The sequence below is a fragment of the Vicia villosa genome, linkage group LG7 (assembly GCF_029867415.1).
Source record: "Vicia villosa cultivar HV-30 ecotype Madison, WI linkage group LG7, Vvil1.0, whole genome shotgun sequence".
NCBI lineage: Eukaryota > Viridiplantae > Streptophyta > Magnoliopsida > Fabales > Fabaceae > Vicia > Vicia villosa.
In genome coordinates this window covers 101193281-101220366 of record NC_081186.1, presented here as the reverse complement: position 1 = coordinate 101220366, position 27086 = coordinate 101193281, and the positions used below count along the sequence as shown (strand labels likewise).

Below are 27086 nucleotides of genomic sequence, written 5' to 3'. Positions count from 1 at the left end.
AGTTATACAAACTTCGTGACTTTTATGTAGTATAGCACACGAAAGTCGTCCAAAAGACCAAATTTTGCAACTTTAACAAATTTCATGACTTTTATGTAGTATAGTATACGAAAATCTTTCAAAATACCAAATTTTGCAAGTTTAATAAAGTCCGTGACTTTTATGTAGTATAGCACACGAAAATCTTCCAAAATACCAAATTTTGCAAGTTTAATAAATTCCGAGACTTTTATGTAGTATAGTACACGAAAATCGTCCAAAATACCAATGTATGAAAGTTTGATGAACTTCATGACTTTTATGTTGTATAGCACACAAAAATCTTCCAAAATATTAAAATTTGCAAGTTTAACGAACTTCATGAGTTTTATGTAGTATAGCATACAAAAATCTTCCAAAAGAACAAATTTTCCAAGTTTAACAAACTTCATGACTTTTATGTATTATAGCACACGAAAATCTTCTAAAATACCAATGTATGCAAGTTTAACGAACTTTGTGACTTTGATGTAGTATAGCACACACAAATCTACCAAAAATATTAAAAATTGTGTAGCACACGAAAATCTTCCAAAATATTAAAATTTGCAAGTTCAACAAACTTTGTAACACCCTTCTAAACCCCCGCGGAAATATAATATAATCAGAGTAATAACACATCAAGGATGCTACAATTATTAAAATAAATAAAAACATCAAGTCGATTGTCATGCTTTATTAGAAATTAACCAATATCAAACATGTGTTTAGCACAGCGGAACTTAATTCAACAGTATTAGGAAACATCTCCACACAAATACTCAATACATAAATCCATAGCCAAAATGGCAACAATGTATAACAAGTAACGCTAAGACTAATCGATCCCAGTGTTACAATCAGAGCATGACTCGACACGAACTACAGGCTAGCCTACAAGCTATCTTCACCCAATCAAGACGCCACTACATCCTTAATCTGAAATCATCAAAGTAAGGGTGAGTTTCATTTGAATTAATAACCATTATACAATCATAAGCAATAAAATCTCATAGCAATTATCATCCATCCAACATACATACAATCGGAAATTATTACAATAAGCAAGCATCAATTCAACAATATTTGGCCATCAGCCCACAACTCTTCATTCCATCAAATAATCAAGTTATATTAACAACAACTCCTTAATACATCAATCATGTAAACACACCAAGGCATAACACTGGATCTCATCCAATCATGTTATAACCAATGCATATGATTCAACTGACACTATGCATGTGGTACCAAAATTCGTTAATCACATTCACAGGACTTCTCTCTTTGATACTGCCCTCTAGTCGCTCACACCCCACATGGGCAGACGACTACTGCCTCATCGCTCACACACCACATGGGCACACGATGACTTTCCACTAATCTCCGCACAATGGGAATTAGTCTTCCAATGCAAATGATTTATGAATAATGCACACATGACACATACTTACATCATCATACATCATCATCATTCCGATGCTTAACATCGCTTATCACCTCGTACCAATAATGTCACAACAAGTATGTACATGTATAGGCATCATTCAATCATTCACATACGTTCACCATAACCAACATATTAATATTAACAACATATTAATATTCACAATCATCAATCATCACCATCATCATACATCGTTACATCTATCATCATTACACACCATGTAATAAATTGCTAAAACAACTCAACAGTAAAGTCACAAAGCATGTATCATTTACGACATGTGATATACCAACATCACTCATTGGATATCATAATCCCATCACCAACATAAATACATGCATCAATAGTCATATGAATAAGCACATATACATATACCATGTTTCAATTCATCAACAATTAATTCGAGTTTTTAAAGTAATGTCGGCTACTGCCCATTTTATCACTTTATCAAATAAAGCACCTAACTAGCTTCTCAACGCCCAAAACGGCACATAAATCGGATACTCGGATCAAAAGTTATGGGTTTTTAAAAATAAAACATTTTTAGAAAATATGCTGCAGAACCCGGTTCGTCCCACATGGGAACCGGTTCCTGGCTGCTTCCAAAATCACGCCTCTGATTTTTACTATGGGGAATTGGGTTGTCCCTATCTGGGAACCGGTTCCCAGCAACCCAGAATCCACACGTCTCTGTTTTTATAAGGGGGAACCGGTTCGTCCCACATGGGAACCGATTCCTACGTACCTGCACAGCCAAATTCACCATTTTGACAGCATTTACCCTATCCCGTTTCCCCAATTTCAGGTACATACGAACATAGCACCTAAATACCATCAATTTTCACATCATCACATATTTCAGACAAATTTTATACAGGTATTAACAGCATATAACATGAGTATTAACAGAATCATGTAATTCATACAAATTCATCAAAACCTAACAAATTCCCAAACCCGACACGTACGATTGAAATAGACAACAATCCTAATCAATCCTACTACCTACAATCCCATAAGGATTACTAACCCGAAGAATCCCCCCTTACCTCAGAGTCGAATCTTCGAAGGTCTTCTTCCCCTTTGGCTCTTCTATTTTTCACGTGTTCTTCCTTTCTCAGAGTCTATCTCCTTTTCTTCTCCTCCTCTTTTCCCAACTCCTTTTATTTTATGAAAAATAAAATAAAATATTATAATGGGCTTGCTTAGCTAACATCCCCTTACTGCTAACCACCACTCTAGGCCCAATGCCAATATTTCATCATTTTCCAAATAATTCCCAAAAATTATTAATTCTAATAATTTAATTAAAAATAATAATTAAATTAATAAACAAGAATTAACGGGGTGTTACAACTCTCCCCCACTAAAAGAGTTTTCGTCCTCGAAAACATCCTTCAAGTGAAAAGTCCCAGATAAGAGTCCTTCATTTGACCCCCCCATTCTCCGTTAACACCTTCTTAGTCGAGTCTCAAAATTCATCTGACATAACCAACATAAGCATATCTCATGCATTCAATCTCAGTTCTTACGTTGCATTTGACCAATCCCAGGTGTACCACTCGCTATAACTCCAACGTTTAAGAACAATGAACTTCGAGGTGCGATCCATACAATACGCTCAATAACTGAATAATACAATTACACAATCCATGGTATGATCACAACTGATCAACACTGTAGTAATGGATTCCATTTACCCACGTACCAACCTTAGGCACACTCTTCCAATTGAGCGATAAAGTAATACTTACACTTACTCAAAGCAAATTCCCGAGTTACTTCATCTATTAAAAACATTCCCACTATCGGAACAAGCACACATCAGTAGTTATAATTACATAGCTCATCATCCTCAATATACCATTGCTTATAAGATAGCTCAACTGAGTTTCGCTCTCCACTAAGAATCAAATTAACTTCGTCCTTCGCAGAGTATAATCCCTCATTATATTTAGAAATTTACATAACACCTTACAACATCACAAGATTATTATATCATCGTGTAGTATCAACTCTTCGTCTTAACTTCTCCGAATACATACTCGTTAACTACGTACAACCATAACAACATATTCATCGTCTCGGCAATTATTCAAAAGGGTCCGAATCCTTTGGCACGACACCTTTACGTCCACGAGATTCTAAACCCAACATATAGATAAACACATATTCTCTATGTAGGATTCCGACATATTAATTCCTCACTGCTCACGAGTAGCACTCATAACACCACTCTACATCATACTTTCGTTGTACGACTACGACTACTCGTCTTAAGTCACCGTCCAATACTTTGCACTCCTTCATATTCACTTCCTCATAAGTTCCCACAATATGGTGAGTGGTTATTCTCACCTCTCAACCTTCATCACATCTTATACCATTAAGGTAACAAGCAATCTCATACCATCTATATGATTCCGCCTACTATCAACAAGAGATTAAGGGTGATCAAGTCCTCAATTTGTCAATAGATAGCCGACAATCATATTTAAGCATAAATCGTCGTTACTACATAATAGTGTCTTTTCCGAGTTTGCACCCAAACTCATTAACATTGTCATAGTCTAATAATTCTCTATGGTGTCCTTCTTCTAGAATATTCTTTCTCAACTCGGTAACATCTGGAACACAACCGCGACTTCTAGACCTCATTACACTATCCTCGTCAATTCTGAATTCACCGTCTTTACCTTGGTAATTCAAGGTCGACTTATCGATCAACTCAACATCAGCTTTCTGACTTTCTCTAATCTCGTCAAGAACACCATTTCTCTGAATTGTTCAATTAAATCCAACTCTTTCACCATCAGCATCAACATTTTTAGAGGTTCCCTACTCAGTGCATTGGCACAACATTTTTCCTCACCAAGATGGTAATCCAAAAACTCTAACCATTTCTATTGCTTCACATTAAGCCCTTGCTGATCAAAGGGGTACTCCAGACTCTTATTATCACTAAACACTTCGAATCTCAAACCATACAAATAATGTCGCCACAAACAAAACCACAGTCGTCAACTCTAAGTCATGGGTCGGATAATTCCCTTCATGCTCCTTGAGTTGTCTCGACGCATGAGCTACTACTTAGTGGTTTAACATCAATACACCACCCAAACCCATCAGTGACGCATCACAATATACTACAAACAGTTTCAAGTCTTTTTCACCTCCTCTACTACTTCACTCATCACTCAAATCCATCGGTACTTAAATCATCTTTATCAGCTTATTCATCCACGTCACATTCTATTCAACCTCATTTCAAACAATCGCGGTAGTAGGCATTCCTATTTCAACACTAGTTCATGCTTCTTTAACCGACATCATCATATCTCCTCATAGGACCAGTCTATGGTATTTATAACTCTTCCACAATGTAGAACATAATCTCTCCTCTTCGTGGGTTCAAACGGTACATTAATCCGACACTCAGAGCTCAAGACATGAATTTTCTAATTGTTATCCAAAAATGCAACACCGACGCCATGCTGCGACACTCTATACGATATCTCCAGAACTCCTCAATTGGAACACCTATTCCTAAAATTGCTCACAACAAGCCTTCTCATTATTCTTTCAATCCGTTCAACTCTGACGCAGAAGTCTCGTGCGGTACGAATGAACAAGTCTAGTTATAAGGACAAGTGTAACCGTAACTTCACCTCTTTCTAACATCATCCTGACACAATTAAATATGTTACAGCTTCTGCCGTTAGCTTTCCGACGCTTCAAACGGAACTCAAATCGGATGTCCAGAACTCCAGTTATGAATTTTCGAAATTTCATAACGATTCAGCAATCTTCCTGCGATTTGCTTACGGAAATTCTGCTCCAAAACTCATCCTTTTCAAATTAATCTCATTATTAACATCATCTTATCACATCTCTTCGCTTCCAAACTTCTTATAACTTAAACAACACATTTCATCGCTGAAGTTCGATTTCTGCAACATCCTGAAACCAAATTCGCCATCATCAACCTTCTTATCCTTGAGATCATACTCGTCTCTTTGCATTACTCGCACTTCGAAACTTTCTCAACAACATCGATAACCTCTACTATCATCTCAATTACTTACTAGTAATCCTACAACAAGGTCTACGACAATACTTCCTTTAATCACTGCTTCAACAGCGACCTTTCACATAGGGCTACTCACACAACAACATCACAGTCCGTCAGTAGCACTTGAAGCATCACAACTTCGAAATTCCATTTCTCAGAAATAACCATCATCTACTCCGAGACACTCCGACTGGACAACAACCACAGTCTTCAGCCCATGTCACCTTCACTTCAGAAAACAATAACTCCACACTCTTGTACTGCTGCCCTACGCATCACTCTAACATCTTGCATCTGAGACATATCCGAGAAGCATGACTTCTCCCCCACTAGTTTCAATCCCACTTCTGTAGGCAAACAGTTAGAACACACTGAGTACCGACAATGTTTCACACACATGTCGCATACCGAAAGGAAAAATTAACAACAAGACTCTGGTCACAACGAACGACTATGCTCTTATACCACTATTGTAACACCCTTCTAAACCCCCGCGGAAATATAATATAATCAGAGTAATAACACATCAAGGATGCTACAATTATTAAAATAAATAAAAACATCAAGTCGATTGTCATGCTTTATTAGAAATTAACCAATATCAAACATGTGTTTAGCACAGCGGAACTTAATTCAACAGTATTAGGAAACATCTCCACACAAATACTCAATACATAAATCCATAGCCAAAATGGCAACAATGTATAACAAGTAACGCTAAGACTAATCGATCCCAGTGTTACAATCAAAGCATGACTCGACACGAACTACGGGCTAGCCTACAAGCTATCTTCACCCAATCAAGACGCCGCTACATCCTTAATCTGAAATCATCAAAGTAAGGGTGAGTTTCATTCGAATTAATAACCATTATACAATCATAAGCAATAAAATCTCATAGCAATTATCATCCATCCAACATACATACAGTCGGAAAATATTACAATAAGCAAGCATCAATTCAACAATATTTGGCCATCGGCCCACAACTCTTCATTCCATCAAATAATCAAGTTATATTAACAACAACTCCTTAATACATCAATCATGTAAACACACCAAGGCATACATTGGATCTCATCCAATCATATTATAACCAATGCATATGATTCAACTGACACTATGCATGTGGTACCAAAATTCGTGAATCACATTCACAGGACTTCTCTCTTTGATACTGCCCTCTAGTCGCTCACACCCCACATGGGCACACGACTACTGCCTCATCGCTCACACCCCACATGGGCACCCGATGACTTCCCGCTAATCTCCGCACAATGGGAATTAGCCTTCCAATGCAAATGATTTATGAATAATGCACACATGACACATACTTACATCATCATACATCATCATCATTCCGATGCTTAACATCGCTTATCACCTCGTACCAATAACGTCACAACAAGTATGTACATGTATAGGCATCATTCAATCATTCACATACGTTCACCATAACCAACATATTAATATTAACAACATATTAATATTCACAATCATCAATCATCACCATCATCATACATCGTTACATCTATCATCATTACACACCATGTAATAAATTGCTAAAACAACTCAACAGTAAAGTCACAAAGCATGTATCATTTACGACATGTGATATACCAACATCACTCATTGGATATCATAATCCCATCACCAACATAAATACATGCATCAATAGTCATATGAATAAGCACATATACATATACCATGTTTCAATTCATCAACAATTAATTCGAGTTTTTAAAGTAAAGTCGGCTACTGCCCATTTTATCACTTTATCAAATAAAGCACCTAATTAGCTTCTCAACGCCCAAAACGGCACATAAATCGGATACTCGGATCAAAAGTTATGGGTTTTTAAAAATAAAACATTTTTAGAAAATGTGCTGCAGAACCCGGTTCGTCCCACATGGGAACCGGTTCCTGGCTGCTTCCAAAATCACGCCTCTGATTTTTACTATGGGGAACCGGGTTGTCCCTATCTGGGAACCGGTTCCCAGCAACCCAGAATCCACACGTCTCTGTTTTTATAAGGGGGAACCGGTTCGTCCCACATGGGAACCGGTTCCTACGTATCTGCACAGCCAAATTCACCATTTTGACAGCATTTACCCTATCCCATTTCCCCAATTTCAGGTACATACGAACATAGCACCCAAATACCATCAATTTTCACATCATCACATATTTCACACAACTTTTATACAAGTATTAACAGCATATAACATGAGTATTAACAGAATCATGTAATTCATACAAATTCATCAAAACCTAACAAATTCCCAAACCCGACACGTACGATTGAAATAGACAACAATCCTAATCAATCCTACTACCTACAATCGCATAAGGATTACTAACCCGAAGAATCCCCCTTACCTCAGAGTCGAATCTTCGAAGGTCTTCTTCCCCTTTGGCTCTTCTCTTTTTCACGTGTTCTTCCTTTCTCAGAGTCTGTCTCCTTTTCTTCTCCTCCTCTTTTCCCAATTCCTTTTATTTTATGAAAAATAAAATAAAATATTATAATGGGCTTGCTTAGCTAACACCCCTTTACTGCTAACCACCACTCTAGGCCCAATGCCAATATTTCATCATTTTCCAAATAATTCCCAAAAATTATTAATTCTAATAATTTAATTAAAAATAATAATTAAATTAATAAACAAGAATTAACGGGGTGTTACAAACTTCGTGAATTATATGTAGTATAACACACAAAAATCTTCCAATATACCAAATTTTTCAAGTTTAACAAACGTCGTGACTTTTATGCGTATAGCACACGAAAATCTTCCAAAATACCAATGTATGCAAGTTTAATAAACTTTGTGACTTTTATGTATCATAGCACACGAAAATCATCCAAAACACTAAATTTTGCACTTTTTACTAACTTCGTGACTTTTATGTAGTATAGCACACGAAAATCGTCCAAAAGACCAAATTTTGCAACTTTAACAAATTTCGTGACTTTTATGTAGTATAGTACACGAAAATCTTCCAAAATACCAAATTTTGCAAGTTTAATAAAATTCGCGACTTTTATGTAGTATTTCACACGAAAATCTTTCAAAATACCAAATTTTGCAAGTTTAATAAATTTCGTGACTTTTATGTAGTATAGCACACGAAAATCGTCCAAAAAACAAAATTTGCAACTTTAACAAATTTCGTGACTTTTATGTAGTATAATACACGAAAATCTTCCAAAATACCAAAGTATAAAAGTTTAACGAACTTTGTGACTTTTATGTAGTATAGCACACGAAAATCTTTCAAAATACCAAAATACGAAAATCTTCTGTGATTTATTTCTTTTACTCTTTTGTATGTAGTTTTATTTTAATTTGTTTCATATTTGTATTCTAATGTGTTGTTTGGTGTGTTTGAACAGGTAGTGCCCTTAGCTCTTCAAAAGTTGTTTCTCATGAACAATTTAACTCTTCTAAAATGACACTCAGTAGTACTAATTCATGATCATACTATTTTTTTAATGCTATGTTTTATTTGCTATAGCATTGTCTTACATTTCTTGATTGCAACAGTTTTATTGTTCTAGAAATTAAAATGTAAAATGTATATTGTATTTAGCAAACCTCAAATAAAGCTATTACCTCATTTGTCATTGTACTTCAAAGAAATTTTCAAATTACCATTATAGCCAATATATTAAGAAAATTATTGTTTTATATAACATTGTACATTATTTGGATACATATTTTTTTTTAATTTTTATATTAAGTTGATATGTCTTAATTTTTAATCTTTAATGATTTGTAAAATGTTTTTGCTATTTTTTACACTCTTTGTAAATTATATTAATTTTTATTCTTTTACTTTTTGCTCATTTTTTTTAATTAAAATAAAATTATACATAGTTGTTTTATTAAAATTTAAGGTATGAAGTTGTTACTAACTTTTTATTATCAAAATTATTAAATATAGAAAATTATATAATTTAAATATTTTAATACCTAATTTAAATTATAATATTTATACATAATAAATCAATAAAATTTAAGTCAATTTTAGAATATTCAGAAAAATATCAAGGTATTTATTCCTCTTTCTTTATTGCTTGATATTAAATTTATATTTAGCTATTAATTTAAATTATATAATTTAAATAATTTATTATATTACGATAGATATGATTCAAATTTAAAACCATAAAAAAACCTATTATTTAGGATTAAGTTATGACACAGTCATGGGTTGTTTTTCAATATCCAATTTGAAATCTTAAAAAAATCCTATTATTAAGGATTCAGTTACTCATAGGTTGTATAGAAACATACAGAAGCATGATGCAGCATAACTCCTCAATATCTTATCAATTTGAACCCAAAACCTTAATAACTCCGCAATGTCGCAGAAACCTCCACCTACCAAGTTATCACAAATCCAATTAGACGAGGACCGCAAGGACTGTTTGTGGGGCTCTTTTTGTGTAACTATCTTGTTACTTTTCGGTATTTGGCTATATTTTTCGCTTTTCTCGGAAGACTCGCAGCCCTATAAACCAGTGGAGTTCAGTATAGCAGATGCCTCAATCACGCAGTTTAATCTCACGAGCGACAACACCTTATACTATAATTTTAAGTTCAATATATCTGTGAGAAACTCAAACTACGACCGTTACGGGTTCGAAATCACTGCGATTTCTTCCTATAAAGGTAACAAATTTGCTACGGTGGATATGGATTATTTTGTCTTAGATTCTAAGAAGACTATTTTGCTTAAGCCTGTGGTGTTTTACGGGAACAATTTGATCAACCTCAATACTCAACAACATATGGAGTATGATAATGAGACACTATTGAAAAAATTTAATTTAGATTTGAAATTAAATTTGAAACACAACGAATATGTTTATTGTATAGGTTTGAGAGTTCCTTTGATTTCTAATAAAAAATTAGAATCTAGTTTCAATGTTACCGAATGCTCTCGCGAATACCAGGGATGGGGTTAGGATTTGGGTTAGTTTATCTGGCTCTAAATTTTTGCTTTTAGGTGGTTTAGTTAACAATTAGTATTTAGGTTATTTTGATATAAGTTTTGTTTTTTGGTTTTTTTAACATGTATTTTGTTTTTGCTTATTAATCTAATTTATGTTATTATCTTTAAATGTATTGAAAATCATCTTAGGCCCATATTATTATCGGTTAATCATATAGATGGAACGTTTAATATAATATTCTGGTTTCTAAAATTTGGATACTTTTTTGAATTCTATAAATATTTGGCATCAAGAGATTCAAAAATCGTAAAATATTTTAAATGATGCATTATTATTATTTGAACCTAAAATATTTATAGTAAAACGAAATTTTATTAAGTATGCGTTAAGGGAAAAATCTAATGAGATACGTTGATAGTACAATTAAAAAAAACTCACAAATCAAGAGGTTGGATCCCATAAATTAGGTTTGTAAGGGGGCTTAGAAGAATGACAGAAATCATGAGATAAGTTGTTAACGAGAGGGATTCGACATAACTTGGACAGAGCGTCGACTCGTGTTTTGATTTCCAAAAATCAAAGTATTCACCATAAAACAATGGAGGCTTGTTATTGCTACCACCGTCTCTAAAAACCAGGTTTTGATTTGCGAAAGCCATCTGGATTTCTTAGGAACAAGTTACATATAACCTGCTCTGATGTCAATTGTAAGTTCAAAAGTGTGGCTAATAGGGTGTGAATTAAGCCTTTGAAAATTCATGTATTTATATGAGCATAGCACCTTTATGAATCATGGTAAAGTTATGGAAAAATATCATGAAAAAATGTCAAGTTAAAATGAGAAGGTTTCATGAAGAGGTGCATGAAAATGTGTTAAAAAATGATGTTTTTTCAGATTCGTACACGACTTGTTAAGTCGTTTTTAACAGATACCTGACTTAACAATCACAGAACATTTTTGTGAATTTCAAATAATTATTCAAATTTCAAACAACATCAGTAGAGCTGTCAAATGGGTTGACTCGACCCAGCCTGCTTCGGTCCGGGGGGCCAAAACATATAAATGGGATTAAGTGGGTCGGCCTGATTACTTCATGGGCTGTCAAAAATGAGTTCGGCCTAGTAATTGATTGGCCATGTGGCTCGATGAGCCAATCAATCCTTCATTTCAATATTATAGTTTTCAATTTATAAAAAGGATGTAATAATAAAAGCTACGTAACATAAGTAGAGAGTAATGATAAACTTAGTTCGGTGATATTTAAATTATTCATCAAATCAACATCTATATATATATGAATCCCACGAAGATATCTATGTAAAATTAGAGAGAAACTGAATATTATCTCTAATACTTATTAAAAAAATTCTTTATCTCAGAACTATTTCTTTAACCATATCATCTTGAAATATATCTTCATCATTTTTAATTCTTTTTCAATTGAAATACACTTATGAAATTACATTAGCTCAATATTTTTTCTCCAAAATTAACAAAAATTAATTTAAAGTTTTATTTTAATGGGCCAACTCGAAGCCCGGTTGGCCGGCCCAGCCCAACCCGTGAAAAACATAGGCCCCGTGGGCTGACCCAAAAATATATGGTTATATTTTTTAAAGGCTTTTTTTTCCTTTGTTGAATTTAATTCTGCAAGATTTTCCAAGTACACATGGTTCACAAAACTTCTACTTTGTCTCCACCAAGCAGATTATGTTTTTCCAATTCGACCAGACCCCTTTCACTGACATGGCCCAATCTTATGTGCCAAATTTATGTCTTGGATAAAGGTTTCGTGGATGCTACATTTGTCGAACCACTTACAACTTCAACCTCAAGGGTATACAAGTCTTGTTTCTCCACGCCTCTCGAGACTTCCTTCGACCCTTTCATGAATCTTAGGATGCTTTTCTCTCCTTTGAAAACATATACTTTCTTGTCGAATTCACCATCTCTTCAAATCAGGAACATACCAAACTTCAGTCAACAACCTTATTGACTCACCATGAAGCTTGAATCTCACAAATCCAACACCTGCAATCTTGCAAGCTTTTTTTTCCAGCAATACAGATCCACCATCTTGATCACATAATCCCTCGAACAAGTCATTTTTTGGAGTTATATGCCAAGTGCAACCTGAATCCATAATCCACTCCTTACTCGAGTCACTGCTTGAAATCACAAGAACATCAGATGATTCAAAATCATCTTGAATAATGGTTGTGTTGCCATTATTCTTACCTCCATGATCTTTCATACATTCAGGGCACACCTTTCTTGTGTGACCCTTCTTTTTGCAATGATAGTGTTCTCCATGGGTAGAACAAGTAGCCAGCAATAATAGACTTGATCTTTGGTGACGGTTGAGAAAAAAGGGGGTTGTACCTGCAAGGTAGTCAGATGTCAAAGTAAGTAAGAGAACAACAAGGTACAACAGAAAGTATGAGATTTTGGGCCAAGTTTGGATTACCTTGCACTCTCGTTACACTATAGTGGATATGATTTCCGACCCAGAATGTAAGGAACTGTTGACTAGGTCTTGACTAGTTGTGCCCGGGACACTAGTCGTTGCCAGGGACGATATCCTAGCGCGCTCGACTAATCTCCAGTTATGCTCGGAATGAGGGGGGAGTCCATCTTATTGGCTTTCATGGGTTGGACCAATGCTTATTGAGCCGGTTTACACCAAAGAGTGGGTTGGGCCATTTGGAATATTTGGGCTAGTCCAGAACAGATATCATCGAATACTAGATGCTTTGCCACTATAAGACTTCAACTTACTTTTTCCACTATTCTTGTCGAACTTAACATCCTTTCGCACGAATTTTCCCTTAACCGTAAAACTTACACCAATTGTCGAAGGTTTATGCTCCTTACGTTTGTTTAAGTCCTTAGAATACAGGGCTGGTTGAACTTCTTTAAAAGTCAGAGACTCCCTTTCAAGAATCAGCTTGTTGACCATATCCAACTGCTCAGCCACACTTTATCTTCAATCATCTCGAATAAATACAAAGCTTGCTTTAGGTAGAGTAGATTTACCAGCGATTTGGTCATGTACAAACTTTCAAGTGTTACCCATAACCATAATGTCGTCGTTTCCTTTGATACATGTTGAAAAACCTTATCACCAAGGCTCAACAAAATTGCGTTGTTGGCTTTTTCTATCATGACCGCTTTTCTTTTTTTGTTAACGCAACGTCCATAGCCGCCGCTCCCTTCAATGCTTCCCAACAACCTTGTTAAACCAATAGGGCTTTCATCTTCAAGCATCATAGACCGAAATCGTTCATTCTAGTGAACTTTTCAACCTCATACTTTATTGAAGGCATCTTCTCCACACTCACTGCACCAATTTGTTGTGAAAACGATTCCAAGAACAAAGTATAATAGGGAACACAATAGGAAAGCAAGAAGAACAACTAGGATTGGTTATAGCTTCTATTCTTTACTTTCTTTTAAATCAAGATTACAAATGTTACAAGAATAAAAAATAACCTTATCACCCTAAATTAGGATTTGTCGTATGCACTAATGATATACTAGTATGCTATTTATAATAAAAGTTACATACTAAACTAATGGGCTTTTTCACAAATACTCATTACAAGCCAATTAAGGGTACAAACTAACTGGAACAATTGGGCATAACAAACATGCCCAATTCGAAATACTAATAGCCCTAGCATTTTGACACCTACATACTAGAACACACTTCGAATACAATATGTAGGCCTTCGACACATTCTCTACCGAAAAACAAGATTCTCTTTGACCCACAAGAGTTCGATCCAATTCTCACAATAGAGAGATGATAGCGATGGGTCGAGATATTTTGATTGATCAAAATTCTTCCTGGGATTGGAATTATGGTGATGCAATTAATAAGCCTTTGATGAGTTATGATGTCGACGAAGAAATTTCAATCGATGAAACTCTTGTCGAAGTGGAAGTCGAAGCAGTTGCTAACAATTCAGACACAATAGAAGTCGAAGAGGGAATGACTAATCAAGCCAAAAATCTCAAAGAAGTAAAGTTCTTCTAGCAATACTTCAATACTATGAAGAGGTTGGTGTCGACACATAATACTGAGGTTTCAGTATGTGTCGACTTGAAGGACCTAATGTGCCGACCTGACTGTGACTGTGACTGCGGTTATCATTTTGAAAGATAAATTTTCTTGATATTCTGAATTTTGATTGGATATTGATAAATTATTATCAATAAACTTTAAAATTTTAACTTATTTTAAAATATAATATAATATTGAATATTATTATTTTATTAGATAAATATATTAGTAATCAAATAAATTTTAAAATAAGCGAGTATTTATCTTTCTAAATTCTATAATGTATATGATAAAATTAAAAATAATTAATGTTATAGATTTTAAATTAAGTCACAAATAAAAACTAATTGATGCTATAGATTTTAAATAAAGTCACAATTAAAAACTAATTAATGGTATAATTAATGTTTTTCAATATTCAATCAATGTGAATCTGAAACCCTATATTTAAATTTGATTTGATTAGAATTTAAAATCATAAAAAATCCTATTATTTAGGATTCAGTTACTCATAGGTTGTTTTTCCTATATTATATATAGAAATATACAGGAGCATGTTGCAGCATAACTCCTCAATATTTTATCAATCTAAATCCCAAACCTTAATATCTCCACAATGTGGCCTACCAAGTTTTCACGAATTTCAGTCAACGAGGACCTCACAGTCGGCGAAGACTGCGAACCTTAATATCATATTTTAACTTCCAAATTTTGTATAAAACATATGATAACTATATTTAAACTAACATTATCCAAGACAACTGTGTATTCAAGTTTATTCATACCCTGTAAACTAATCAATCTTGAACCTCAAATTCAAATGTTCAAGGAACATAAAACCACAGCTTGATACACAGACATTAATGCAAATATTACACCTCACTTAAAACAACAAAACAAGGATTAGCACAATCTGCAAATCTTGCAAATCAACTTACTAATTTAGAGAATATTGAATACTAATTTGTGAGGGGTATGGTGGAACTTGCACTTCAACAGTACCTTCAAGCATGTGTATCACATTTCTCATGCTTGGTCTAAGATCTGGATCCTCTTGAACACACCATAGAGCAATTATTACCAATTTCTTCAACATTTCCTTGTCATCCATGTGAATAGGAATTAGTTTAAATGTAATTATTTAGTGTAATTACCGATATAGCCCTGTAACCTTTATATATACGAGAAATAATAATGAGAAAAGTATGAAGCCAAGAATTATTGACATGGTATCAGAGGTTTTCAATCAAACCTGTGAGTTTTAGGTTAATCTTGGCTTTATTCAGCGACACCCCACTGGGTCGCTCTTGAAATCGTCTCGGTAGATCTCGTTTCTCGGTAATTAAAATCATCTCGGTTCTCGGTAATCTCTTCCAAGATTGCGATTCTAATCTCGGGTGCTTACAAATCGTGTTTGCTTTGATCGTGTTATGGTATCGGTGTCGGCAAGTATTCTAAATTAGGGTTTTGATTCGGTGTCGGCAAGTATTCTAAATCAGGGTTTTGACTCGGTGTCGGCAAGTATTCTGAATTAGGGTTTTGACTTGGTGTCGGCGAGTATCCTCAATTGGGGTGTTGATTTGGTGTTGGCAAGTATTTTCTTCTGTGTTCCGTTGGTGTTTCTTGTTTCACGTTAACAAAATTGTCTTAAGTCATCTCTGATATTATGGCTTCCGAAGAAGAGATAGATCATATTTGTGTTCGTTTTACCGGAAAGAATTATCTTGTTTGGGAATTTCAGTTTCGGATGTATGTCAAAGGGAAAGGATTATGGAGTCACTTGGACGATGTCTCTTTGGCACCGTTGGAGACAACTGACTTAGATGCATGGGAAATAGAAGATGCTCAGATTATCACTTGGATTCTCGGTACTATTGATCCTCACATGATTAATAGTTTGCGATCTTTTTCCATTGCCCAAGAAATGTGGAACTACTTGAAGCGTATCTATAACCTAGACAACGCGGCCAAACGTTTTCAGTTGGAGCTAGACATTGCCAATTACAAACAAGGCAATCTGTCTGTTCAAGAATATTATTCTGGTTTTTTGAATTTGTGGACAGAACACTCTGCGATTATACATGTTGATGTTCCCAAGAGTTCTCTCGCGGATGTCCAAGAGGTCTACAATACTAGTAGGCGAGATCAATTTCTCATGAAGCTTCGTGCAGAATTTGAGGTTGTTAGAGGTGCTCTGCTGAATAGGAATCCTGTTCCTTCTTTAGATACATGTGTTGGTGAACTTCTCAGAGAGGAACAACGTCTTGCTACTCAAGGATCCATGTCTCACGATGTTGTCATTTCTGAGTCTGCTATGTTTGCATATGCTCCTCAGAGTAGAGGTAAAGGTCGTGATATTCGACATGTCCAATGTTTCTCTTGCAAACAATTTGGACATTTTGCTCAGAGTTGCAGTAAGAAGTTTTGTAATTATTGCAAGCAGCGGGGCCATATTATCTCTGATTGTCCCACCCGTCCTCCACGATCAGCACAACGTTCGGTGCAAGCATTTCCTGCGAGTACAAGCTCTGCAGTTGGTCCTTCCATCACCAATCCATCTAATGGTGATGCTCTCCAACCTCAAATAATCTAACAGATGGTACTTTCCGCTCTTTCAACCTTGGGAATTCAGGGTAAGTCTTCGAATGTTTCCTGCCCGTGGTTTCTTGATTCTGGTGCATCCAATCACATGACAGCCTCTTCTGAATACTTGCACAATTTACATTCTTACCATGGTAATCAGAAAATTCAAATTGCGGATGGTAATGCTCTCTCTATCACGAATGTTGGTGACCTCAACTCTGATTTTCGGGATGTGTTTGTAGCACCTGGACTTGCTTCCAATTTATTATCTGTTGGTCAATTGGTTGATAATAATTGTAATGTAAATTTTTCTCGTGATGGTTGCCTTGTGCAGGAACAGGTGTCGGGGAAGGTGGTTGCGAAGGGGCCTAAAGTGGGAAGATTGTTTCCACTTCAGTTTATTTCTAGTCATTTATCTCTTGTTTGTAATAATGTCTTGAATTCTTACGAGGATTGGCATAGAAAATTGGGTCATCCTAACTCTGCTGTTTTATCTCATTTATTTAAAAATGGTTTATTGGGCAATAAAAATGTTGTTTCTAATGCCTCTCTTTCATGTTCTGTTTGCAAATTAGCTAAAAGTAAAACACTTCCTTTTCCGTCTGGTGCTTATCGGGCTTCCTCTTATTTTGAAATGATTCATAGTGATGTATGGGGTATGTCTCCTGTAGTTTCTCATGCTTGCTATAAATATTTTGTCACATTTATTGATGATTATAGTCGTTTTACTTGGATATATTTTCTTCGGTCTAAATCTGAAGTGTTTTCTATGTTTAAGAAATTTCTGACATATGTTGAAACTCAATTTCATGAAAATGTTAAAAATTTTCGCTCTGATTCTGGTGGTGAGTACATGTCTCGTGAGTTTCAAGAATTTCTTCAACAAAAAGGCATTTTGTCTCAACGATCTTGTCCCAATACCCCCCAACAAAATGGGATGGCAAAACGCAAGAATCGTCATTTGCTTGATGTGACCCGCACTTTACTTCTTCAAGCGTCTGTACCACCCCGATTTTGGGTGGAGGCTCTTTCCACAGCTGTCTTCTTGATCAATCGTCTTCCTTCTACGGTTATTGATCTCGATTCTCCTTTTTTTCGTCTTTTTAAAATTCAGCCTAACTATAATGATTTACATACTTTTGGATGTGTTTGTTTTGTTTACTTACCTCCATTTGAAAGGCATAAGCTTGGAGCGCAGTCTGTTCAATGTGCGTTTATGGGGTATAGTCACTCTCATAAGGGATTTGTGTGTTATGATGTCACTAACCATCGTTTTCGCATTTCTAGGAATGTGACATTTTTTGATAATCAGTTTATGTTTCCATGTGTTTCTCCTGTCATGAATGATATTATTACTCTTCCTAAGTTTTCTATTATGCCTATCTCTATAGAACGCTATAAACCAGGTCATGTATATGTCAGAAAACACAAACAGCAGGTTCCCACACCCCTTCCCGACGCTGAACCGCCACCTGATCCTGTAACGGTTGAACCACGACGTTCTGGTCGAATATCTCGAGCACCAGATAGATATTCACCAGACAGGTATGATTCCTCACATACTTCTCTGACTGCCACACTCTCTAGCATATCTATTCCTACTTGCTATTCACAGGCTGTTAAAGATGTACGTTGGATAAAAGCAATGAATGAGGAACTTCAAGCTCTTCAAGAGAATTTCACATGGGATATTGTCTCTTGTCCTCTTGATGTTAAACCCATTGGCTGCAAATGGGTGTATTCTGTGAAATTGAATTCTGATGGGTCCCTCAACCGTTTCAAGGCTCGCTTGGTTGCCTTAGGAAACAAGCAGGAAGATGGAATTGATTATGATGAGACATTTGCACCGGTTGCCAAAATGACATCTGTTCGTACGGTACTCTCTATAGCTGCTTCTAACGGGTGGGCTCTTCATCAATTAGATGTGAAAAATGCTTTTCTTCATGGTGACCTGGCGAAAGATATTTATATGACTCCTCCTCAAGGTTTATTTCCGTCATCTAAGGGTGTGTGCAAGCTCAAACGCTCCTTATATGGTTTGAAACAAGCGCCTAGAGCATGGTATGAAAAATTTTGCTCCACTCTACTTGGGTTTTCCTTTACTCAGAGTCAGTACGATTCTTCTCTATTTATTCATAGAACATCTACTGGAATTGTCCTACTTCTTCTGTATGTTGATGATATGATTATTACTGGTTCTGATCATGCTTTCATTCAAAGCCTTAAACAGCAGTTACAAGCAGCGTTTCATATGAAAGATCTTGGTAATTTGCATTATTTTCTTGGTCTTGAGGTTCATTCTACATCCAAGGGCATATTCCTCCATCAACACAAGTATGCCACAAATTTAATTTCTATGGCTGGTCTGCAATCGGCTAATCCAGTGGATACTCCTCTTGAGGTTAATGTTAAATATCATCGTGATGATGGTGATCTGTTGCATGATCCCTTATTGTATCGTCAACTCGTGGGTAGTCTTAATTACTTGACTATTACTCGTCCTGACATATCATTTGCTGTTCAACAAGTAAGTCAATTCATGCACTCTCCTCGCCACCTTCACTTGGCAGCAGTTCGTCGTATAATTCGTTACTTGAAGGGAAGTTCTCATCGTGGTTTATTCTTTCCTACTGGAGTTCCTCCTAAATTGAGTTCTTATAGTGATGCCGATTGGGCAGGGTGCCCTGATACTCGACGATCTGTCACTGGTTGGTGCATGTTTCTTGGCTCTTCATTGATCTCATGGAAAAGTAAGAAACAAGCGAGAGTCTCTAAATCTTCTACTGAATCTGAGTATCGTGCCATGTCTGCTGCTTGTTCTGAAATAATTTGGCTTCATCAGTTTCTTGTTAGCAAATTGATGCTCATTGACAAGCATCATCAATTTGAGGGGGGATGTGAATAGGAATTAGTTTAAATGTAATTATTTAGTGTAATTACCGATATAGCCCTGTAACCTTTATATATACGAGAAATAATAATGAGAAAAGTATGAAGTCAAGAATTATTGACAATCCAATGCCTCATTGTCACCCTCAACTAACGCGTCTAAATCACCTTCTCCGTAGCAATCAAAAGCCCAATCAGTTCGGATTGCTTTTTCTGCATCTCCTTGATCCATTTCTTGAACACATTTTCTACATGAAATTATCTCAAGTAGCACTACTTCATAACTATACACATCCACCTTAGCTGTGATAGGCATGTTTTTAAACCATTCTACCGCAACATACCATTTTGTCCCTCTTATGCCAGTATTGGTTTTGCTCTCATTCATGTTCAACAGCTTGGCCAATCCAAAGTCAGAAATTCTTGCATTAAAATTATCATCAAGGAGTATGTTTTGAGGCTTTATGTCACAATGGATGATCCTAGTGATGCACTCTTCATGTAAATACACTAGTCCTTTAGCTACCCCTATTGCAATTTCTAGTCTTAGTTTCCAACTTGGTTTTTGTTTCTCTTCAGTAAAATTAAACAGAAAATTTGCCAAAGTGCCGTTGCTCATGTACTCATAAACCAACAATCTTTCCGATCCACCCTCACAAAATCCCAGTAAACGAACCAAATTCTTGTGATGAGTGAGACCGATGCTATTCACTTCATTCCTAAATTCCTTATGAGCCTGATCCAACAAAAAGTTGTTCAACTTTTTCACTGCCACGCGAGTTTCAGAACTTGTGCTGTTGTTGATGACTCCTTCATAAACAATACCAAAAGCTCCCCTTCCTAGCTCTTTGTCAAATCCATTGGCAGCTTTTTCAAGCTCTTCGTAAGTGAAGCAACGCAAATTGGTTTCAACACTGGTGTCACTTCTGCTAACTCTTCTAAGCTTCTTCTTGTACTGAACAATCATGGAGCATATTGCTACAATGAATACAGCATTGAGAATAGCAGAGCTACCAAAAAGCACAGACACAACCAAAACCAAAGTTTCCTTATTATTCTTGTTCGCAATGATTTGAATTTGGGGAGAAGCAAGGGAGGTATTATATTTTCTCACTTTCAAAAAGGCCTTAGCATTAGTAAGTGTTGGATCATATTGGCCATTTGAGAGGGGTAACTTCTTCTTCCAGCAACTAGCATCTTTCCTGAAAAGAGCCACGGAACACAAACAATCTTCCAGACAAGATTCCCGACATTGTTCTTCAGTAAAGGGCTTTTGAAACACATAATCTGATAGAGGCCAATCAGTCTCAGTCAAAATCTCAAAGTCATAGACATCACTTGTTTTTTCACTTTGTTCATTTTCTTTACATCCTTGTATGAAATCTGGCTTGCAGCTACCATTTGGATCATCAGGATCGACAAGTGAGTAACTTTTTGGACATTGACATGTCGGTCTCTTACCATCTCCCAATGTGCAGATGCTATTGTATCCACAAGCACCACTGCCAAAAGTGACAATATAACTACATATATTTTCAGGATGAGACCATACTATAGTCCAACCTCTACTATCCGTTGAACTCTTCGGATGTTTTAAAAGTGAAAACACTCCATCGAAATTAACAGTTGCTCTAAGATAAAAATCAAAGCTCGAGACTTCATTAAAGCCATTTTCTTCTCCATTTTCTCCTGACATGTTGAACTTCTCATTATTCTCTCTCAAGACATACAACTTCCCTGAACTGTCAAAGACCAATTGAGTTCCAGCACTTGATGTATTGGATTTAACAGTTTGACTTTCATAGTAATTTTCATTAGTATAACCAGATGGTAAATTAATAGAATACATAACAAGATCACCGTCGTTTTGTAAATGGAGCTCAAACCTTCCCTTACTGAAATCTGTCTCCGTATGCTTTGAGCGAAGCTTTCCGTCTTTTTCAAGAACCTGAGATGGCAACAAGGTGTCTGTTGGAAAGTTGAAAGTCTCCCAGAGATTGTTGAATTCACCATCTTGAAGCACAAAGTTGCCAGTGTCATTGAACACACCGCGAGAAACTCTACCTCTGAGTACCTGAGTAGTATTCCATAACCTGACACCATTTGGAGAAGTTAGCACCAACCCGTCTTTGGCATTGACTTCCACTTTTGACCCTTTTGGAGCAGGACTGTCTCCATTAGCATACCACACAATAGTTTTATTAGAAATTTTGGCATACCAAATAGAAAGCAAAAACATATCAGTGTTATTAAGTGGAAGAAAACCAAAGGCAAAGTCACCAGAAGGTGAAAGCAACCATTGAGAATTGTTGGTGTCTGCAGTAAAAGAATCACCAATGACTAAAGTACTTTTGGTTTGAGCTACAACACAGATGGATTGAAGAATCAGTGAGTAGAGGAGAAAGAGAAGTAGAAGAGAAGCCATGTTTGGATTCTATAATCAATTAGGTGCATAGGATTTTAATAGTAAATAGCCATAAAAGTTGCAGCACTTGGTCATTAGTCTTTATATCTGCTGAATATTCTGCGTAAATTTGGTCAACTCATACTAATTCAACTTTTGGTTTAGTTTTGTTAATAACAAACGTAAGATACACACTTCCACTTTTTATAGAAAATAATTGTCAAGGATTAGTTTTCTTCTAAACAAGAATATGTTTGTTGTCTATTCACATTAAGTAATCATATCATTAAACAATGATAAAAATTTGTATCATGCACTAAAATCAAATTTGGATTTTCTTGAATATGATGTAAAATTTATCACATCCTAAACAATTGGCTCTTACGAACACTAATATTTTTCACACTAATATTAGATTCAGGGGGGTTAATAGGAAAAAGACACTAATATTTTAGAATAAAATCTATTTTTTACAATTATTTTATAATAAACATAAATATTATTATTCTATATAGCAGCCTACCTTAATATGGAAATCTAAGTTGCCACAACTAGTCTTGAAGGTGTACATACAACCACAGCTTGATACACAATCATAAATGTAAATATTACAATACACTTAAAACAACACAACAAGAATTAGAACAAGTTGACAATCTTGCTTACAAACTTACTAATTTAGAGAATATTGAATACTAATTTGTGAGGGGTATGGTGGAACTTGCACTTCAACAATACCCTCAAGCATATGTACCACAGTTCTCATGGTTGGTCTAAGATATGGATCCTCTTGAACACACCAAAGACCAATCATTACCAATTTCTCCAATTTTTCTTTGTCATCCAATGCCTCACTGTCACCCTCAACCAATGCATCTACAACACCATCCTTGTGGCAATCATAAGCCCAGTCAGTTAGTATTGCTTTCTCTTCATCTTCCTGTTCCATTTCTTGAACGCATCTTCTACATGAAATTATCTCAAGTAGCACTACTCCATAACTATACACATCCACCTTAGCTGTGATAGTCATGTTTTTGAACCACTCAAGCGCAACATACCCTTTTGTTCCCCTTATGCCAGTATTGGTTTTGCTCTCATTCATGTTCAACAGCTTGGCTAACCCAAAGTCTGAAATTCTTGCATTGAAGTTGTCATCAAGGAGTATGTTTTGAGGCTTTATGTCACAATGGATGATCCTAGTAATGCACTCTTCATGTAAATACACAAGTCCTCTAGCTACCCCTATTGCAATTTCAAGTCTTAGTTTCCAACTTGGTTTTTGTTTCTCATCATCACCATTGAAAAGAAAATTTGCCAAAGTGCCATTGCTCATGTACTCATAAACCAACAATCTTTCAGATCCACCCTCACAAAATCCTAGTAAACGAACCAAATTCTTGTGATGAGTGAGACCAATGCCATTCACTTCGTTTCTAAATTCCTTATGAGCCTGATCCAACAAAAAGTTGTTCAACTTTTTCACTGCCACGCGAGTTTCAGAACTTGTGTTATTGTTGATGACTCCTTCATAAACAATACCAAAAGCTCCCCTTCCTAGCTCTTTGTCAAATCCATTAGTAGCTTCCTCAAGCTCTTCGTAAGTGAAGCAACGTAAATTGGTTTCAACGCAAGTATCACTTTTACTGACTCTTCTAGGCTTCTTCTTGTACTGAAAAATGGAGGTGCCGGCACATATCATTACAACCAATAAACCATTGAGAATAGCAGAGCTACCAAAAAGAACAGAAACAATCAAAACCAAAGTTTCCTTATTATTCTTGTTCCCATCGATTGGATTTGGAGAAAAATCAAAGGAGGTTTTATCTTTCCTCACTTTCAAGAAGGCCTTGGCACCATCGAGTGTGGTATCAACTCTCCCATTTGAGAGTGGTAACTTCTTCTTCCAACAACTATCACCTGACCTGAAAATAGCCACAGAACACAAGCAATCTTCCATACAAGCTTTCATACATAGTTCCTCTGTAAAAGGCTTTAGAAGTGCAGCATCCGATAGGGGCCAATCAGTTTCAGTCAAATTCTCAAAGTAATAGAGATCATTTCTTTTTGTACTTAGTGCGTCTTCTGCACATCCTTGTATGAAGTCCGGCTTGCAGCTACCATATGGATCATCAGGATCAATCAGTGAGTAACTTTTGGGACACTGACATGTTGGTCTCTTATCATCTCCCAATGTGCAGAAGCTATTATATCCACAAACGCCACTACCAGCAGATATAGTATATCGACATATATTTTCAGGATGAGACCACACTGTAGTCCAACCTTCACTACCAGTTGAATTCTTTGGATGCTTGAAAAGTGAAAACACTCCATCCAAATTAAGAGTTGCTCTAAGATAAAAATTAGTGCTGGAGACTTTTATCGAGACATCTTCTTCTCCATTTCTTCCTGACATGTTGAATTTCTCATTGTTCTCTCTTAAGACATACAAGTCCCCTGATCTGTCAAGGACCAATTGAGTTCCAGCACTTGATGTATTGGACCCAACAGTTTGACTTTCATAGTAGTTATCATTAGCATAATCAGATGGTAAATTAATAGAATACATAACAAGATCACCATCATTTTGTAAATGGAGCTCAAACCTTCCCTTCCTGAAGTCCGTCTCCTTAAGCTTTGAACGAAGCTTTCCACCTTTATCAAGAACTTGAGACGGCAACAAGGTGTCCCTAGGAAAGTCGAAAGTTTCCCACACACTGTTGAAATCACTGTCCTGAAGCACAAAGTTGCCAGTGTCATTGAACACACCGCGAGAAACTCTACCACTGAGTACCTGAGTAGTATTCCATAACCTGTCACCATTTGGAGAAGTTAGAACCAACCCATCATTGGCATTGAGTTCCACTTTTGACCCTTTTGGAGCAGGACTGTCTCCATTAGCATGCCACACAACAGTTTTCTCAGAAATTTTGGCATACCAAATGGAAAGCAAAAACAGATCAGTTTTATTAAGTGGAAGAAAACCAAAGGCAAAGTCCCCAGAAGGTGAAAGCAACCATGGAGAGATATTTGTTTCTGCAGTATAAGAATCACCAATGGCTATGGTGCTTTTGGTTTGAGCTACTACAGAGTTGGATTGAAATATCAGTGGACAGAGGAGAAAGAGAAGCAAAGAGGAAGCCATGTTTAGATTATATAATCAATTTGGTGCATGAGATTTTTATAGCAAATAGCTATTGTTTGTGTCCATAAAAATTGCAGCATTTAGTCGCTTCACTAGTCTTTCTATCAGTTGAAAATTCTGCGTAGACTCAGTCAACTCATACTAATCCAACAAACGTATGATACACTTCTTGATTTCATAGAAAATAATCTTTAAGGATTTGTTTTTTTCTGAAAGGAACCTTCCGCTGTAATTAAGTCAGTCTATTATTGCATCCTATGCACTAAGCACTAAAAGTAACATTTGGAATCCAAGAGCACTAGCTGTTGATAGAGATGGTAAGGACCTCTTTCACCTTAGTCAGAGTTCCTCGAATTCTTCCCTGAGCATGCAGCCGTGTTAAATCTCTTGAGGGAAAAAATTTCCGCATATTATGGTCTTCCCTTACTTAATTACAAAACATATGTAAACCATAGCCAAAGTATGTGCTTTGTTAGGTTGTTTTCTTCATTCACTTTTCCTACAAGTCAAAAAACATAAACACCATGACGTTAACCGTATACATAGAACATTTATCAAAAATTGAAACTCAAAGTTTAGTTGTGATGATGGTTCAAACGGAGAAACATTTGATATTTCTATTTCTCTAAAAATTTATTGAGTTAACTTTGATATTGTCGATGTCAACAACATCCATTAAAGAGTTATTTTAGCATGTCAATTTGCGTTAATTAAAATTTTGCCCAGATTTCATAATGGTCACAACACTTCCTTCTTCAAGAGCAACAAGATAGAGGGACGAAAAAAGATTCAGGGACAAAAAAGATACAAGGACGAAAACAAGATAGATGAAGGATGGAGGATTAAGATAGATGGATGAGAAAAGATATAGGGACAAAAAATAAAAACTCAACAAATTACCATGACGAATGAACTATTAAACCTTAATTGGATACATAAGCCTAATTGCATTATATTTGAATTGCATTATATTTGAAGTGCTTAATCTTTAATACTGTGTATCATAGCAAAGTTGCAGAATGAAATCCAACACAGACCAAAGATTTATAAGGTTCAAATTGGAAAGAAAAAACTCAATTATTGTTAAAGCACTCCATGAAAGTATCATTCTAAGTATGAATGAACAAATACAAAATTAACAATCACAAACTTAGAAAGAGATGATCAAACTTATATGTCATTGTTGTGGATATATGTGCTTGCACGTATAAAGTTGACTATCTCGTAAAAGATTCTCTCCGAAGTTTTGATGACGTCAACGATGATTAAAGCACGTTACAATAGCTTTCAACATTGATGATGGTGATCTAACAAGAGAAACATCTCATACCTCATCAACAAAATGAGACTCAAGATTAAAGTGCTTATATAATTAGAAGCAATCTAACAAAGAATCTTGAAGCCTCGAATAAAGTGTGAAAGCTCGTCAAGTCATGTTTGTCTGTCCGTTTGAGTGGACCGAGTTTAGTAAAAGTAAGGAAGTAACTTAGAAGTACAA

General features: G+C 35.8%; 2 protein-coding genes and 1 pseudogene across 2 annotated transcripts; 1 reads left to right on the top strand and 2 right to left on the bottom strand.

Moving 5' to 3' along the window:
- The first annotated feature begins 9903 nt into the window (after positions 1 to 9903).
- On the top strand, positions 9904 to 10509 carry LOC131619848 (NDR1/HIN1-like protein 3). The gene has a single exon (XM_058890896.1). It carries the CDS (start codon positions 9904 to 9906, stop codon positions 10507 to 10509), a length of 606 nt encoding a protein of 201 aa, XP_058746879.1.
- Positions 10510 to 15506: 4997 nt separating this feature from the next.
- On the bottom strand, positions 15507 to 22492 carry LOC131616199 (G-type lectin S-receptor-like serine/threonine-protein kinase RLK1; annotated as a pseudogene).
- Positions 22493 to 22852: 360 nt separating this feature from the next.
- On the bottom strand, positions 22853 to 25723 carry LOC131616198 (G-type lectin S-receptor-like serine/threonine-protein kinase LECRK2). Its single transcript, XM_058887464.1, has one exon. The coding sequence runs from the start codon at positions 25586 to 25588 to the stop codon at positions 23114 to 23116; it is 2475 nt and encodes an 824-aa protein (XP_058743447.1). The 5' UTR covers positions 25589 to 25723; the 3' UTR covers positions 22853 to 23113.
- Between the last annotated feature and the right edge of the window lie 1363 nt (positions 25724 to 27086).